Source organism: Mustela erminea, chromosome 10 (genome assembly GCF_009829155.1).
Source record: "Mustela erminea isolate mMusErm1 chromosome 10, mMusErm1.Pri, whole genome shotgun sequence".
NCBI lineage: Eukaryota > Metazoa > Chordata > Mammalia > Carnivora > Mustelidae > Mustela > Mustela erminea.
Genome location: NC_045623.1, coordinates 570,755 through 586,992, shown reverse-complemented (window position 1 = coordinate 586,992; position 16,238 = coordinate 570,755). Strand labels below are relative to the sequence as shown.

The following is a 16,238-nucleotide window of genomic DNA, read 5'->3' as shown; positions in this document are numbered from 1 at the left end:
GAGCCGACGCTTTATCTATGTGGACTCCACCCCCTATGACGACATTGTTGGAAATTAACCAATAAAAATGCAGGCGTGTACGAGCCTTCATTTGCATACAGGCTCTATAAGTAGCGCGTAACCAAGCCCTTCGGAAATAGTCCGGTTCGTTCCTGGCGTGTGGTGTTTCTTGCAAAAATGCCTGATCCAGCAAAGTCGGCTCCTGCTCCCAAGAAAGGCTCTAAGAAAGCTGTTACCAAAGTGCAGAAGAAGGACGGCAAGAAGCGCAAGCGCAGCCGTAAGGAGAGCTATTCCGTTTACGTGTATAAAGTGCTGAAGCAGGTGCACCCGGACACCGGCATCTCGTCCAAGGCCATGGGCATCATGAACTCCTTCGTCAACGACATCTTCGAGCGCATCGCCGGCGAGGCCTCCCGCTTGGCGCATTACAACAAGCGCTCCACCATCACGTCGCGGGAGATCCAGACGGCCGTGCGTTTGCTGCTGCCCGGCGAGTTGGCCAAGCACGCCGTGTCCGAGGGCACCAAGGCGGTCACCAAGTACACCAGCTCGAAGTAAGGGCACGTAAAGGACGCAATAGAACAGCTACTTGACCCAAACGGCTCTTTTCAGAGCCACTTAATTTGTCACAGAAAGTGGCTGTAAACACCTGCTTGAAGATTGGCTTTTGGTTAGGCAGGGTGGGCTTGTAAACTCGAGAACATTTGGGTTTGGGGCTAGGTTGGGACCGTGGTAAAGATTACCGGGGCTCTTAAAATCTGGAGCCTGCGTGTGGTGGTGTCCCCTAGTGGCACGACTCTTACTGGTAAGGGAAAACTAGTTGCCAAAATGGTCTCTACCTTGTTCTACGGAGTTCGCGATGGAAGCTTAGATACAGGTGAGTGAGCAAGCAGGTTTGCTATAGTTTAAAGTTGTTTTGTTTTTGGTGGGGGGTGCTGTTTTACTTTTCTGTCTAAATGTCAACCCAAAGGTTTCTAAGTGAGCTGAAATTTGTTTTTCTTAGCGTACCCGTGGAAGTCCCTCCATTCCCCACTGCCTTAATGTTCTATTCGTAAACGTTTCTCGGTGTCTGTCAAGAACGATAAGCAATAAAGCAATATGCTTTAGTCTACTGACCTATGTGTAAGTTCCGACTTAGCACTCCTTACCTAACTTCCTCCTTAACCCAATCCTTCAGCCAAGTAAAAAATTCTGCCTTCCCACCCTTTGGATTTAGTCTCAGCCTGGAGACAAAGTCATCTCCTAGGGAGGGATGCTAACTGGCATTTAGTGGGTAAAGGTCAGGGATACCGATAATTCCAAAATGCATAGGGCAGCCCCCACAGCCAAGAGTTCATCACCTCTGCAACCCCAGTCCTTGTGGCAGTTGGTAGACCCAGCGCCCAGACTTCCGTCACATCAGGAGTTCTCATTTGGCTTAAATCTTCCTTCCACCCCACCATGTAGTCAATGTTACTGCTTTTGGTGAAAGCTGAGCAGAACGCAGGTTTACTCTGATTACTTAACACTGCACAGGAAAATTACCTTATCCAGGGCAAGGAACTTGTTTTTCTGTAACAGTTTTCCTGGTTATAAGAACCACCTTGGTGCTTGTTAAATGGATTTCCAGGTGCCTGTCCTGGAACTTCCTGATAAAGCCAGGTTGAAGTGGGGACTGGGGAGTTAGGTGGTTTTTAGTGTTCTCTGGTGTATTTAAAAAAAAAAAAAGTTTGGGGTGCATGGTATGCAAAGGACACAACTAACCTATGGGATGAATTTCTAAAGACCCCTTAGATCAAAACTTGCATAATTCAAGACATCACGACAGAGGCTGGTGAATGCCTTACCAAATCACAGGTACCCTTAAGGTGAAAGGAAAAATCATTTCCAGTTCATTTGGCAAGCTTTGAAATTAAGCCATTCTTGATCAATATTAAGGAATTTGCTTGACAAGTTTGTGTTTAAAATAAATTTTATTTATTTTAAACATTTTATTTTGTCAGAGAGCATAAGCAGGCAGAGAAGCAGGCTCCCCACTAAGCAAGGAGCCCGATTGGGGATTCGATAGCAGGACCCCAGGACCATGACCTGAGCCGAAGGCAGCTGCCCAACTGATAGCCACTCAGGCGTCCCATGAATTTTATTTATAATGTAAGAGTTCAAATTTACATCCACTTAAAGTTACATAAAATGGGCTGTATATGATTTCTTTCCCTGGAAAATGAAGATTTTTCTGAGTCATTTTCCCTGGCAAGAGGGATGACTCACTGAGAATTTTAATTTCCCAGTGAAAGAAAAAAAATTGTTATGCGGCACATTTTATAGTTGGAAAAGTTAATAAGTGAAAAGGGCAGGGTGTCTGTGTTCTACTCCGTCAAGTGACCAGCCTCTCAGAGACCCCATCTGGTGTCCTCCCCTTGGATCTTGCAGGCTCTCCTCGCTGAGTGACCCATGTTTCTCATGGTCTTTGGAAGTTGTTAGAGCATTGTCAGCTGGCTCACCTAATCAAAAGTTATCATTAATTACTCATGACCAAAGGAGTAAGCCTCAGCCCCTTATCCTGAAACTAAAGGTCTTCAGCCATCTGGCCAAAACTTTCCCCTTCAGTTGCTTGTTTTCCTCCGATCTCTGGCAGAGCCAAAATGCAGTACCCACTGTCCTGTACTGCCTCTTCTCTTTCTTTGTGCCTTTGTTAGGTGGTCCTTCTAAACTGTACTACTTTCTGTTGCTCTCACACTACTCATTGTCTGTCTGTCCGCTGGTACCGTTGCTCACATCTTGGTCCTTGAAGCCTTACCATCCCATTCTAGGTCATAGGAAGTCTTTCTCCTTTTAACGCTTAAGGCTTTCTTTGTCCTTGCACAATGAATTTTCAATTAACTATAGCCTTGTGAACTAGGTAGCCCCTTTTCCTTAGATTTTTTCCCTTGTTTCTACATGTTCTTGTTTGTCTTCTAATAGAAGACACGGTTTAATTTTTTAAGATTTTATTTATTCATTTGTTAGAGAGCACGCATAAGCAGAGGGAACAGCAGGCAGAGGGAGAAGCAGGCTCCCCGCTGAGCAAGGATCCTAATGCAGAACTCAAACCTAGGACCCTGGGATCACAACCTGAGCCGAACGCAGCTGCTTCAAGGACTGAGCCACCCAGACGTCCCCAGGGTTTACTTTCTTAAAAAATTACTCCTTGGGGGTCGCCTGGGTGGCTCAGTGGGTTAAAGCCTCTGCCTTCAGCTCAGGTCATGATCCCAGGGTCCTGGGATCGAGTCCTGCATCGGGCTCTCTGCTCAGCAGGGAACCTGCTTCCTCCTCTCTCTCTGCCTGCCTCTATGCCTAATTGTGATCTCTGCCTGTCAAATAAATAAATAAAATCTTTAAAAAAAAATTACTCCTTGGGAATTTTCACAAAGGCTGTTCTAGTGTCCACTATAAAATAGCATCGTGGAGCACCTGGGTGGCTCAGTTGGTGCAGCAACTGACTTTTGGCTTCAGCTCAGGTCATTATCTCAGGGTCATGAGATCAAGCCCTGAGTTGGGCTCCCCACTCAGCTGCTGAGTCTGCTTGGGATTTTCTCACTCTCCTCCCTCTTCCTCTGCCCCTGTCGTGCTCTCTCTCAAATAAAATCTTAAAAAAATTTAAAACAAAAAACATCACAGGGAAAGTTTGTTGACTGATTGCCCAGACTAGAGGATCTAGAAAATTGGTCTGAAGGTGGTACATTCATGTACTCCAATAGGCTTTTTTTTTTCTCCACTTTTTCCTAAATTTTCTTGCTCCTTTAACCTGAAACACTCATAATAATTACTGACCCAGTTAAAACAACTGTCGGAGATTAAAAACTCCTAAGAGGGGCAGAAAGAGTACTGCACTTGATTGCTTCCCTTTATTCACTGTATCTATATGACCAAAACAATGGGATTCTACTGGAGCTTTTCCAGCCTAGTTTAGATGCTGCTTTTCCAGTGCTGCAAACAACCATGAGGAGGGGGATGCATTCCAAAAGATGAAAAAAGTATGTGGTATGAAGATAAGGAGCTTTAAATATCAGATCCAATGAGCATTGCAAATGGGCTTGGTCTGGGTTAGGTCAAGTATCATTAAGACTGGTTAGTCATTATTTCAACTACTGGGGAATGGATTGTGGAATCTGTATAAACTTACAAACATGACCGTTTACTTTGTCATAATTTGTAGACAAATGCCTCATTTTAAAACTGGGTGCATTTTCTCAAAGTGATCTAAGAGTCAAAATACTTAAATTCGGATGACTATAATTCAAACACAGGACAACAGATGGGAAATAAGTTATATGATCTCCTTGAGGGGCATAAAGTAGGAGTTATGAAAGAATGACAATCTTAGGGAACAAGACTGTTTTGGAGAATTACTAGATAGCGATTTTTTTCTACATTTCCTAACTATAGCTGAGCCATCATGATTTGGCAAAAATAGAAAACTTGATAAAAAAAAAATTCTAGATCCCATATTGCAAACATGAACAGACTTTTGAAATATAAAATCAGGGTGTGTTTTCTTTTCATGTGTAATGAAAGAACTATATCAAACATATATTAGCAAAGCAATTAGATGGATAAAAAGATGTAACTACGGGGCTCCTTGGTGGCTCAGTGGGTTGGGCCTCTGCCTTCAGCTCAGGTCATGATCTCAGGGTCCTGGGATCGAGCCCCATATCCAGCTTCCTATTCAGCAGGGAGCCTGCTTCCCCCTCTCTTCTGCCTGCCTCTCTGCCTACTTGTGATCTCTCTTTCTCTGCCAAATCAATAAAATCTTAAAAAAAAAAAAAAGATGTAACTACATCTCATAAAGGGATTACGCCAGAATAAAAATAATTACAACTCAAGGCAAAATGTGTTATTCCCAGAGGACGGGTAAGAAGGAAATATTATGAGTTAAGGAGAATGATAGGTTGCCTCTGGCTGAAGGGTTCAGGAACATTCCATGAGGAGAACTTACATGTGCCAGGTCCTATATGGGTGATGGGATATAGAGGTATCCTCCTTCCCAAGTCCATGAGGTTTCTCTGGAATATTGTTTGTAACCAATATATCAAGTGTCCTTTGGGAATTTTTTTTTTAAATTTTAGTTTTATCCAATTTTCTGTAACCTCTTTCAATTTTTTAATCATCTGATTTTGGTAGATGAAATTCTCCACCATTCTATACTCTGTGACTAGAGGTCATAATTCTGCACTCCTCTTCCCGCTTGTAACATTTCCCCAAACCCTGCTGAGGTTGCAACAGCTATGGTCCATAACCCAGTTGAGAAGCTTCACAGTGTAAGCTGTTGGATATTTATACCAACCTACACTGATTGAGAAGCAGTAAGAGGGTAAAAGAAAACTTTTGTTGCCTCTGCTACTCTCAATACTTCCAGCTACCAAATGTGCGTGTTCTCCACACCAAGCAATTCTGACCTTACCTCCCTGGATTTGGCACAGATACCACAGATTAAGGGCTCAGCCCCATAAGACCACCCCCTACTTCAGACACTACTCACAGTAGGGGGTCTCCAGGTTACCCAGGCTTCTGTCAGTCTTGGCTACAAATAAACGGTTCCCATTTTCCCCTCTTCAGGTTTGATCATTTGTTACAATGGCTCATGGAACCCTGGGGGACATGTTTACCAGTTTATTACAAAGGATATAGGAAAGGATACAGATGATGATGATCCAGATGAAGATGTACACAGGACAAGGGCAGAAGGGTCCCAAGTGCGGGAGCTTCTGTCCCTGTGGAGCTGTGGTGTCCACCCTCCTGAGATGTATGTGTGCACCAACCTGGAAGCTTTCCGAGCCCCATAGTTTGGGGATTTTTATGGAGGCTTTATCAAGTAGACATGATGGATTATTGGCTCAATCTCTATCCTATCTTCTCCCTGGAGGATGGCAGGGTTGGGGCTAAAAGCTTCTAATTATAGCTTGGCCTTTCTGGTGTCCAGCTTCCATCCTGAAGCTTCCTAGGAGCCCACAAAATCCAACTCTTTAGAACAAAAGACCCTTCCCATTACCAAGGAAATTCCAAGAGATTGAGGAGCTCTGTGTCAGAAACCAGGGGCAGAGACTAGATATAGATTTCTTATTATGTCACAGTCCACCCCTGGTCTCTAGTCAGGGACCCGTTACAGCAAACTGATTATAATAAAGTCAAAAGATACTGGCTGAGGGGCCCCTGGGTGGCTCAGGTGGTTGAGCGACCAACTCTTGGTCCAAACTCAGATTTTCATCTTGGGGTCACGTGTTCAGGCCCCACTGCGTTGGGCTCCATGCTGGGCATGGAAGGTGAGTCCCAATCTTCCCACCTAAGAGCCATATGACCTTGGGAAAGTGTCTTTACTCCTCTGACTCTCAATTTCTTCCTCTGTAAGAGCAAAATAATGGAACCTACCTTACAGGTTTGTTATGATATTAAGTGAGATAATGTGTTGTGTGTGCTTCGTAGAGTACTTGGAACACGGTAAATATTTGATCAGTGTTTCCTTATGATTGTAGTTAGGCGCTTCCTGCAGGTACCATTGTATCTCCGGAGCACTCTTCCTGTCCCAACAAGTATGGCTTTAAGAGATTTCTAGTGATTTGAGAGTCACCTTCATTTTCTTTTCTTTTCTTTTCTTTTTTTTTTTTATTTAAAGATTTTTATTTATTCTTCGGAGAGAGAGGGAGAGAGAGCGAGCACAGGCAGACAGAATGGCAGGCAGAGGCTGAGGGAGAAGCAGGCTCCCTGCTGAGCAAGGAGCCCGATGTGGGACTCGATCCCAGGACGCTGGGATCATGACCTGAGCCGAAGGCAGCTGCTTAACCAGCTGAGCCACCCAGGCATCCCTCACCTTCATTTTCTAAAACATCATCCAAGAAGGCAATTTCACAATTTACTGGTCAGGCCTTTGATTCTGTAGAAACTTCAAGTATCTGTCATGTGTCCTGAAGGAAAAAAATGAATTAGGATACAAAAGACCTTATTTATAGTGTCTGTTAGCAGTGCTCTATAAAGACCTATATTATCTGGCAAAAACCTTTTTTTTTTTTTTTTAAAGTCAGATGAAGTTTGCAATACTTCGCATCGATTGTTCTCCAGAAAAATAAAATACTTTCCTTAAATACTTCTTTCCTATTTCTGATTTCTGAGTTGAAAGCTCTGGATTTTAAGGACTTAACACAGGAGCAAGGCAAGTGAATAAAAATGATTTAGGGCACATTATTAGGTACCACAGAGAAGGACACACCTTATAACCAAAAGGAGACCAAATAGGCAAATATTTGGAAAATGTTAAAATCAGGAATTTTAAAATGGGCTTGGTGGAGTCAGGTTGATGACTTATGACCTCAGCTTTGTTTTTGTAGGCAATGATGTTTGAGCCTTGTCTAACTTTTAGTTTCTACTTGGTAGATTCTAATTTTCAAATGCATTGAAGGAAAACTTGGACAAGAAGGAGTGTGAAATACAGCTCAGCTACACCACAGATACAACCCTGGGCAAAAGTTGTTCAGTGTTCTTAATATAACTCCCAGTCCTAGGGTTGGGCCTTGCACTACTTGAATTTCTTTCTGGAGATGTGTTTCATCTAGTTTGCCATGTCTAGACTCAAGACCCACATTATAACATGTAGAATAAGGAGAAAGAGAAAGACACACTTGTTAACCTAGATATAATAGGGTTACTTCCAACAAGTGAATATACTCTTGTTTCCTTAGGCTTCTGCACTCCTCTACCTGCTACACTATCAAAAATGAGGAAAAGTTATTTCACTTGTTGAAGTGTCTCTGTAGGGGACTTTTCCCCTGGTGTCTTTTTAAGTGTTTGAATTGTTCATAGTTTTTTGTTTGTTTGTTTTTTGTTTTTCACATTACTGTTAAGGGACTGGGCAACAGAATTATTCTTAAGTGAAAACTTTTTATCAGAAATAGCAACTATGTGTAGAGAACACCATTTTAGGATTAGCAGGAGAATTAAAGTTAGGTAAAACTTGAATTTCAATCCTTGGCCTACAGAAAAAAACCTAAGAAACTTTTCATAGTCTAAGGGAGGTGTATTTCATGGTATTAAGATTGTGGGATGTGTTTAGATGGGAAAAGGGCATAACAGATCAATCTTTCTGGATTAGTATATGCAAATCATTTCTAACGGGGAAAAGTGGGGTCTCAGGCATTGGCAGATCAAGTCGACTAAAACCTGTTGAGGATATAAAGGATCTCAAGAACATGGTTAACAAAATGAGTCATAACTATACTTACCCCCACACCATCTTGTATCCAAAGTAGAAAACATACATTTTGAATTCACATAAATACTGATAACAACTGACCATGTGAAAGATGACAAATGGAAGCTCAACAAGTGTTGAAATACTTGAAAGTATATGAGACACATTAACTAATCCTAATGCAAGGACATAACTTAAAATATTCTTCTTGGGGCGCCTGGGTGGCTCAGTGGGTAAAAAGCCTCTGCCTTCGGCTCAGGTCATGATCCCAGGGTCCTGGGATCGAGTCCTGCATTGGGCTCTCTGCTCAGCTGGGAGACTGCTTCCTCCTCTCTCTCTGCCTGCCTTTCTGCCTACTTGTGATTTCTGTCCATCAAAATAAATAAACAAAATCTTTAAAAAAAAATTCTTCTTGATCTATACTGTTAGGAAAAAGCACAAGGACTAAAGAGGACGTAAAAATAAAATTATATACTTTTTGGTATACAATAATAATAACAAATAGCACTTATATGTAGAGATCAGAGGAAAATTCATAGCTTTAAAATGCATTTATGAGATAATGAGAACTATTAAAAATAATGAAGTAAACTTTTAACATAACACCAAATAAAGGAACACCAAAACAGGAGGGAAGTAGAGTATAAATTAGGGCTGAAGCAGAAATGAATAGATCTTACTTTCTCACTCCCCCAAAAGAGAATCAATTAAGCCAAAATCTGGTTCATTGAGAGAAAGTTAAAGGGTTAATCCTTTGGTAATTTAATATTGAAAGGGAAAAAGTACACTACTATACCAGCAACATCAAATACAGAAGATATTTTAAATGATATGTGTATTTTAGTACATGGATTTGCAAATGCAGACAAAACATTTAGTTTTTAATATAAGTGATCCAAGCTGCCTTAAGAAAGGTAGAATGACTGAATAAAAATAGCTGAAGGAGAAACCGAAAAAATAGGCAAAGACCTATCCTTAGGTCCACCAGGTCCAGAGAGTTTCACCAGACATTGAGGGAAGAGACAATATTTATATAAACAGATCAAGATAATGGAAAAAAGATTAAAATCCACATGCAATTATTATGAGGCAAAGAAAGCAACAGATACTATTAAGTTTAAGTAAACTAAGTGTGCCTGGGTGGTGTGGTTGGTTAAGCATTCTAACTCTTGGTTTTGGTTCAAGTCATTATCTCAGGGTTGTGAGATCCAGCCCAGCATCAGGCTCTATGCTCCACACGGAGTCTGCTTAAGACTCTCTCTCCCTCTGCTCCTGCCTCCCACTCTCTGTCTCTAAAATAAATAAGTCTTTAAAAAAAAAAAAAAGAAAGAAAGAAAGAAGAAAGAAAGAAAGAAAGAAAGAAAGAAAGAAAGAAAGAAAGAAAGAAAGAAAAGATTAAGTGAAATAAGCCTTGCAGAGCAATAAAAGAGTGTTTGGTAAGGAAAACGAATCCATAGAAGTTAGATATTATGGGCCACAATATAGATTTCAAAGTGGAATGAAGAGTAATTGGAATAAAAAGCCGGGAGCTGTTAGGTACACGGTTAGGATTTGAATTCTAGTGTGTTGGACCCAAAGCCTGTGAAATGTCAAGATGCGACTGAATTCAAGTTAGGAAATTACTATTTTCTAAAATACATATGGTACTTACAAACCTGTTGCAAATGTCTAGTTCTTCTCTTTCAGGCATTTTCCTGCCCTTTCGGAAGAAATGGTCTTCAAAGTCACAGCCAGACTCCAGAGCTGATTCCCCAGAGATCAAAATTATCTCCTGACCAAGAACCACATTTGGAGAATTTATTTTTTCAAAATGTGTAAACCAATTATTTTGAGTCTTTCTTAGACATATTCTGTCTCCATTGACTCGCTCATCGTGTTTGGGAAACTTCTCCTTTAACACATGGTCCCTCTTCACAATTTATTTTCTTTTTAAAGATTTTAATTATTTATTTGTGAGAGAGAGAGAGAGAGAGAACACACGTGCACACAAGCCCAGGCAGGCAGAGGTGGAGGAAGAAACAGGCTTCCAGCTGAGCAAGGAGCCCAATGTGGGACTCTATCCCAGGACTCTGGGATCATAACCTAAGCCGAAGTCAGGTGCTTAACTGACTGAGCCACTCAGGCATCCCTTCACAACTTATTCTTAAGTGGAGGAGGTAAGGAGTAACATGTACTTTATGTGGTATGGAGATGAAATGGGGAAGGCAGAAAGATGAGCTTCTCACCCTCTAGGGATTTGGACCCTACAATTAGAAACAAACCTAGAAATAAGGAATAAAGTAAGGACAGCAAACAATTTTATTGGCTCCCATTTGACTGCCAGTGTGCGTTCAAAGGAAGTCTATACCTAAAAGACCTTTTGGAGGTCCAGATTTTCAACTGACTAGAATTTTTTTTTTAACATCCTGTTTCCCATTGCCAAGCTTAATAGACAGTTCTCTTAGGGTCTTTCAATTTTTAAATTATCCTAACAATGAGATTGGTAATAATCATTTCTTAAGATTTTAACAATAGTGTTTATAATAACTTACAAAAAAAACACCTTGGAACAAATCTAATGGAAAGATGAACAAAACTTCTAGGGAGAAAATCATAACATTTTTGAGAGAGATTAGCAAGGATATAAATAAATGGAGAGTTATACCATGTTCATGAATTGGAAAGTCAGGTATGTATACATATGTATGTATATGTATGTATACAATGATGTCCGTATCCCTCCTTCACTCTCACTCCCCAAATCTACATAGTTAATGCAATCCCACTCCAAATCCAGTAGTCTTCTCAGGAGAATTTGACATAGTTTATTACTGGGTTTGTTTGAGGCCTTTCTTCTTTTCTGTTTTTCTATTTCACTAGCTATTCCTTGTCAACATCCTCTGTTGCCAATGCTTTTATACAACCTTTAAAATTTGGTGCATCCCAGGGTTCAGCCTTAGATCCTTTTCTGTTCTCTATCTGTGCTTTCTGCTTACATTGTCTCTTCTAATCCTATGGCTCTAAATGCCATATATATATATATGATGATTCTCAAAATTTTTTAATATTTTATTTATTTATTTGACAGAGAGAGATCACAAGCAGGCAGAGAGGCAGGCAGAGGGAGAGGAGGAAGCAGGCTCCCCGCTGAGCAGAGAGCCCGATGCGGGACTCTATCCCAGGACTCTGAGATCATGATCCAAGCCGAAGGCAGCAGCCCAACCCACTGAGCCACCCAGGTGCCCCTGATTCTCAAATTTTATCTCTACTTCAAAGTTGTTCTCTGAACGCCACTGCTTTTCCAACAGTTAAACAGGAATCTTGATATGTCCAATACAAAACTTTTGCTTCTTGCTACTCCTCTCTCCTGTTACACCAACTTGCTCTTTCGTAGTTCCTGGTCCCAGTCAGTGGAATGAGTTTATTGCTCAGGCCCAAATCTAGAAGTTGTTTCTGGTTCCCTTTTTCCCCACATTCACTACATCTAATCAAATCAGCACGTGTTCTGGGCACTTCTCAACACCTCCACTGCTCCCTCTAAGTCCAAACTACCATTGTCTGTCACCTGGATTCCTAACTGGTTTCCATGCTTCCATTGTTGTCCAACCCTTGCTGCCCATGGGCTCTGTCTCCAACTGGCCTGGTGGCAGTGAGGACTGCTGGTCCCCTTCCAGCCAACTGCCAGCTATGCTCCATTCCATCTGTTTTTCAGGAGGTCTGGCTATCTTTGGCTTCTGGGGTGGAGGTGGGGTGATTCCTAAATCCAGAGGCTCTAGGGTTTCTCCCAACTGTGCGGTAGCCAGGAAAGACCTAGAATAGACCCAACTCTTCCCACTTTACCCCAAACCAGTCCATATGCCCTGAGGTTTCCTTCTCAGGCTAGTAACACAAATGGGCCTGAACTCCTTTAGAACCTGGAATGAGTTTAGGGCTTTCCCTTTGGAGCCTGGAAGATGAAAAACTGAACCACCCTTCTCATAACCAATTGCCTGTTCTGCTGTGATTGTCTCCTCTGGGATGTTGTGCTTAGTTCTGCAAGCCCTAGAGATTACAGAATGTGCCCGAGCGCCGCCGTGATAGGTCCAGCAGGTTTTTGGGTATTGTCCCTGAGCAGTCTCAAAGCTATGAAAGAACATCCTCCCTCCCTCCCTCCCTCAACATCTACCACCCTCCTCCCTGCCACCTGCACCAATCCCTCCGGGGCCTTGTACTCAGTCCTGGAAGCTCTGATCACCCGGATAGGACCGGCTTTGGGAGAAGCCACGTGATGTCCGAAGGCATTTCAGAGCGGCCCCTGAAGAGCCTACGGGCTCCCTGCCCACTGCCCAGCTGGTTCTGCAGGCCCGGGGCCCCTTCCTGGCTCTGATGGTGGTGGAACCGGTAGGGAAGTCATCTGTGTTTGAATGAACTGCTGTCATTCACTCCTAACCTGCTCCTTCCCCGCGGCCGTCTCCTCCAGCCACCTTTCCACTGGGTCTCCCGGCAGGTCAGCGCCCGTCCCCTTCCGTGGTCTCCCAGTCATAGTCCTCCTCTCCGTGGGGTGGCGCCACCGCCGGGTCTGCGAGCAGGAGGGTCGGCCCCGGGCCGGCCTAGAGACGGATTTTTCAGCTCCGTACTTCCGGGAGGCTGCCCGCGAACCCGCACTTTTTGGTTTCCCGCCGTACTTCCTGCGGCTGGAGACCGGGCGCCGTGGGGAATCGGGCTGTCACATTTGCCACCCCCGAACTGGTAACTACTTCGGAGTTTGGGGGGCCGCCCACGAATTGGGTGCTTTTCTGGGTACTGGGACGAATGGGACACGCACGACTGCTTGCTCTCCTCTCCCCATCGGCCGCCGCGGCCGCCGACACATCCCAAAGTCCGTTTCTCGCAGCTGCAGGCTCTGGGGAAGATCTCTCACCAGGTTTGGGGGAAGATTGCGAAGAGCGGGAGGCGAGCTAAGGTGGCAGTGTGCACGGGTGGCCACAGGGTGGAGCCAGCGGCCCGCTGCGAGACTCTTTTTCGGAGCACAAGTTCTCCGGGCAGTGCCACAAACCGCCTAGGTCTTTTGATCCAGGAACTGGTTGTAGCCATTAATTAAACGTAGAGCTTAAAAGAGTGTATTCGTGACCGTGAAAAGTTGAATGCAGTAGAATCTACTAACCGTGCCAGTTAGGAACAGAGAAATGGTTGATGAGCATATTTGCAGCCAAGTAAAAATGTGACCACGGATTTACAGTACCAGTACTTTTTTTTTTTTTTGAAAAATTAACGAAAAATTCTTCTAAATTGCTCAAGAAAGTTAAGAACACCAATTTACTTCCTGTACATTCCTTTTACTTGGAGGTGTAATGTTGATCTGTTAGAGGTAAAAGAAGTTTCATCTCTCTTTTTGAAATCAGGCAGAATACGCAACTGAGAAACACTGAATCATGGGTGAATGAGTTGTCAATTCCTTCCTTTACTTGGAATACTAAAAATGCAGGGAGACTGCTCTTGGAAACCAGGTGATAATTCCTAGCATGCTTTTTATAGATCTTAAATACTCCTGTTAGCATTTATGCTTTTTTACAGTATTTCCAGCTTCTTGCCTTATGCTTTCTTTAGGATTTTACATCCTCTTTGTGGTTGAATGGAGCTAGATTAACTAGGTCTGACCAGTAAGGTGGAAGTGTTGTGTGTCACTTCTGGGCTGGAGAATTTAATTCCTGGTTTGGGATGCTCCATGCTCTCTCAGCTCTGACACAACTGCTGGCAGTGTTCCCCAAAGTGCCACCTTAACAGCCTTCTCATTTGCCTCTGGTGTAACATGAATGAATGATAAACCTCTGTTGGTTTAAGGTGCTGAGATTAAGGAGTTGCTTGTTACCTTAACAAACCCTGGCCTCCTCTTACACAGCCTAATTCATAGATGAATGGGTCAGGTGTAGAGCATGTTTGTTGCCTAGATAAGATGCGGTTATTAATATTTCTTAACACTCTTTACCTTGTTCTCAGGACTCTCCCTCAAGAGCCAGGCTGTTTTTGTTGTGGTGGTGGTTGTGTTTTTTTGTTTTAAATAATAATAAGACGCAAGGTCTTTAAACGAAAGTTGTCATAAATTCTGCTTTACCTGTCTTTACGATATACCAGGATTCAGAACATCTCAGCATGGGCCAGAATATTGATTTCTAATTCCTAGCGTTGCCCTTAATGCCCATAAATATGAGACACAAAAACTTACCTGTTTTGTCTCTGGTACACAGAAATTTTTTTATCCTCAGGGCAATAAATCATGATTAGTATGAGTAAGAGGTATGCCTTTCTTTTGCAGCCTGGGTGAAGGGTGAGTAGGTAGAAAAGCAAAACTGGGGGTGCTTGGGTGGTTCAGTGGGTTAAGCCTCTGCCTTCGGCTCAGGTCGTGATCCTGGGGTCCTGGGATCGAGCCCCGCATCAGGCTCTCTGTTCGGCAGGGAGCCTGCTTCCCTTCCTCCCTCTCTGCCTGCCTCTCGGCCTACTTGTGATCTCTCTCTGTTAAATAAATAAATAAAATTAAAAAAAAAAAGAAAGAAAAGCAAAACTGGCTTAAAAAACATTTACAGTGACTGTGTTCTTAGGCACACAGTATATAGTGTTCTCTTTTAAAAATATGGACGTCTTTAGAAGTGTTATTGGGACAAATGGGTTTTATAAGACTCCAAAGACTATAAATTTTGCAGTGGCGTACAAAGCACTCAGACTGAATCCTGGGAGCAGATGTTGGATAGAGTTTGAGGCGCAAGATGTTTATTAAGGATGAACCCCTATAAAAGGAAGAGTGAAGAGGTAAGAGTGGGCAGTGGAAAAATCAGAGTGCAACGAAAGCCTGCTAGAGCCTTGACCATCCCGCTGAGGAGCTCTGGAGCAAATACTGCTCACAGGCATGGCCTGCTTTGGGCTGAAATGTCCTGTTCCGTTCAGGCAAGACATGCTGGGTACTCTGGGAAGGATATGACTTTGGAAGAGCTGTGGGGGGTCTCAGCAGATAACAGTTTGCCTTCTGCTGGGTTTTGCAATTCTTTCCCTTCTCTCCCTTTGGGCCACTTGCTCCCCACTTGGATCCAGTCATTTCTGTGTGTGTTTCCAGTACTGGATGGAATGAAAACAGTGAGCTCTTAGCTAGGTAGGGACAAGTGTCAGGGACAGGGAACCCAACCACTGTAGGGAAACTGGAGGGCTGGGCACCCACCTGGACAAAATATGAGGTGGTATACCAGGCCTTGACCAGACCAAGCACCAAGGCTGGGAGAACCAGCAGGTAGGCATCAATTTGGGGGACTCCCAACAACCTATTCCTGTCACAGCTATATGCCAGAAGTAACGGTAGACTGAAGTGCAAATTGTTCAAATGTTAGAGTAGGCAGTTAGGTTCTAACAGGATACCTGGAGGCCAGCAAAGAGGAAGTCATGGCTAGGATTGTGAATGTCAGAGGCCTGTCCCCACAGAGCCCGATGAGGGGCTCGATTTGAGGACCCTGAGATCACGACCTGAGCTGAAATTAACCATCTGAGCCCTGAGACCAGTATTATCTTGAAGTTAGTTAGTAATCATCCAGAAAATCAGAAGGGCAGAGTAAATCTCTGGAGGTAAGAGCTGGTGCTTCATGACATCACTACCCCTCTCCAGCTGAAGCCCCTTGCCCCTCTCCCTGCTAGGAGGTCTGGGTATAATTTATTAAGAAAGCCTCGGTTACATGGCCTTCCTGTGGGGTGGGGGAGTGGGACAGGCAAGCAGGACTCCTGGTATCTCTGGACACGGAGATGTTATGAGAAAGTCTCATAGGAAAGGGCAGAAGTCATACCCCCATCTGCCCTAGTCAGCATCTGCTGTGTTCTCTGCAAGCTGTGTGGATCTTCCCCGGCTTGTGTGCTGGAGAGAGAAGACACCAGATAACCACGCGGACTCCAGGAATGGGTGAGCGCTCCACCCACAGTCTCTGAGGAGCCGAAGGAAAGGAGCAAGTTTCCTTTCCTTCTTTTGGGTCTGCGTGCTTTTCTCGTCTCCCTGATCCATTCTCTCTTTATCTGCCTCCTTGTAACTCTCATTCTGTCTCTTTCTCTGTCT

At 43.5% G+C, this 16,238-nt stretch overlaps 1 protein-coding gene across 2 annotated transcripts; it reads left to right on the top strand.

The window, feature by feature from the left end:
* The first annotated feature begins 96 nt into the window (after window positions 1–96).
* On the top strand, window positions 97–10,039 carry LOC116567980 (histone H2B type 2-F). Of its 2 annotated transcripts, none has more exons than XM_032303386.1 (2): window positions 97–554; window positions 9,884–10,039. In XM_032303386.1, exons 1-2 carry the CDS (start codon window positions 178–180, stop codon window positions 9,942–9,944), a joined length of 438 nt encoding a protein of 145 aa, XP_032159277.1. In that variant the 5' UTR covers window positions 97–177; the 3' UTR covers window positions 9,945–10,039. The 2 variants fall into 2 exon arrangements, with proteins under 2 accessions (XP_032159277.1, XP_032159276.1); XM_032303385.1 differs by having other exon boundaries at window positions 9,870–10,039.
* Window positions 10,040–16,238: the final 6,199 nt, after the last annotated feature.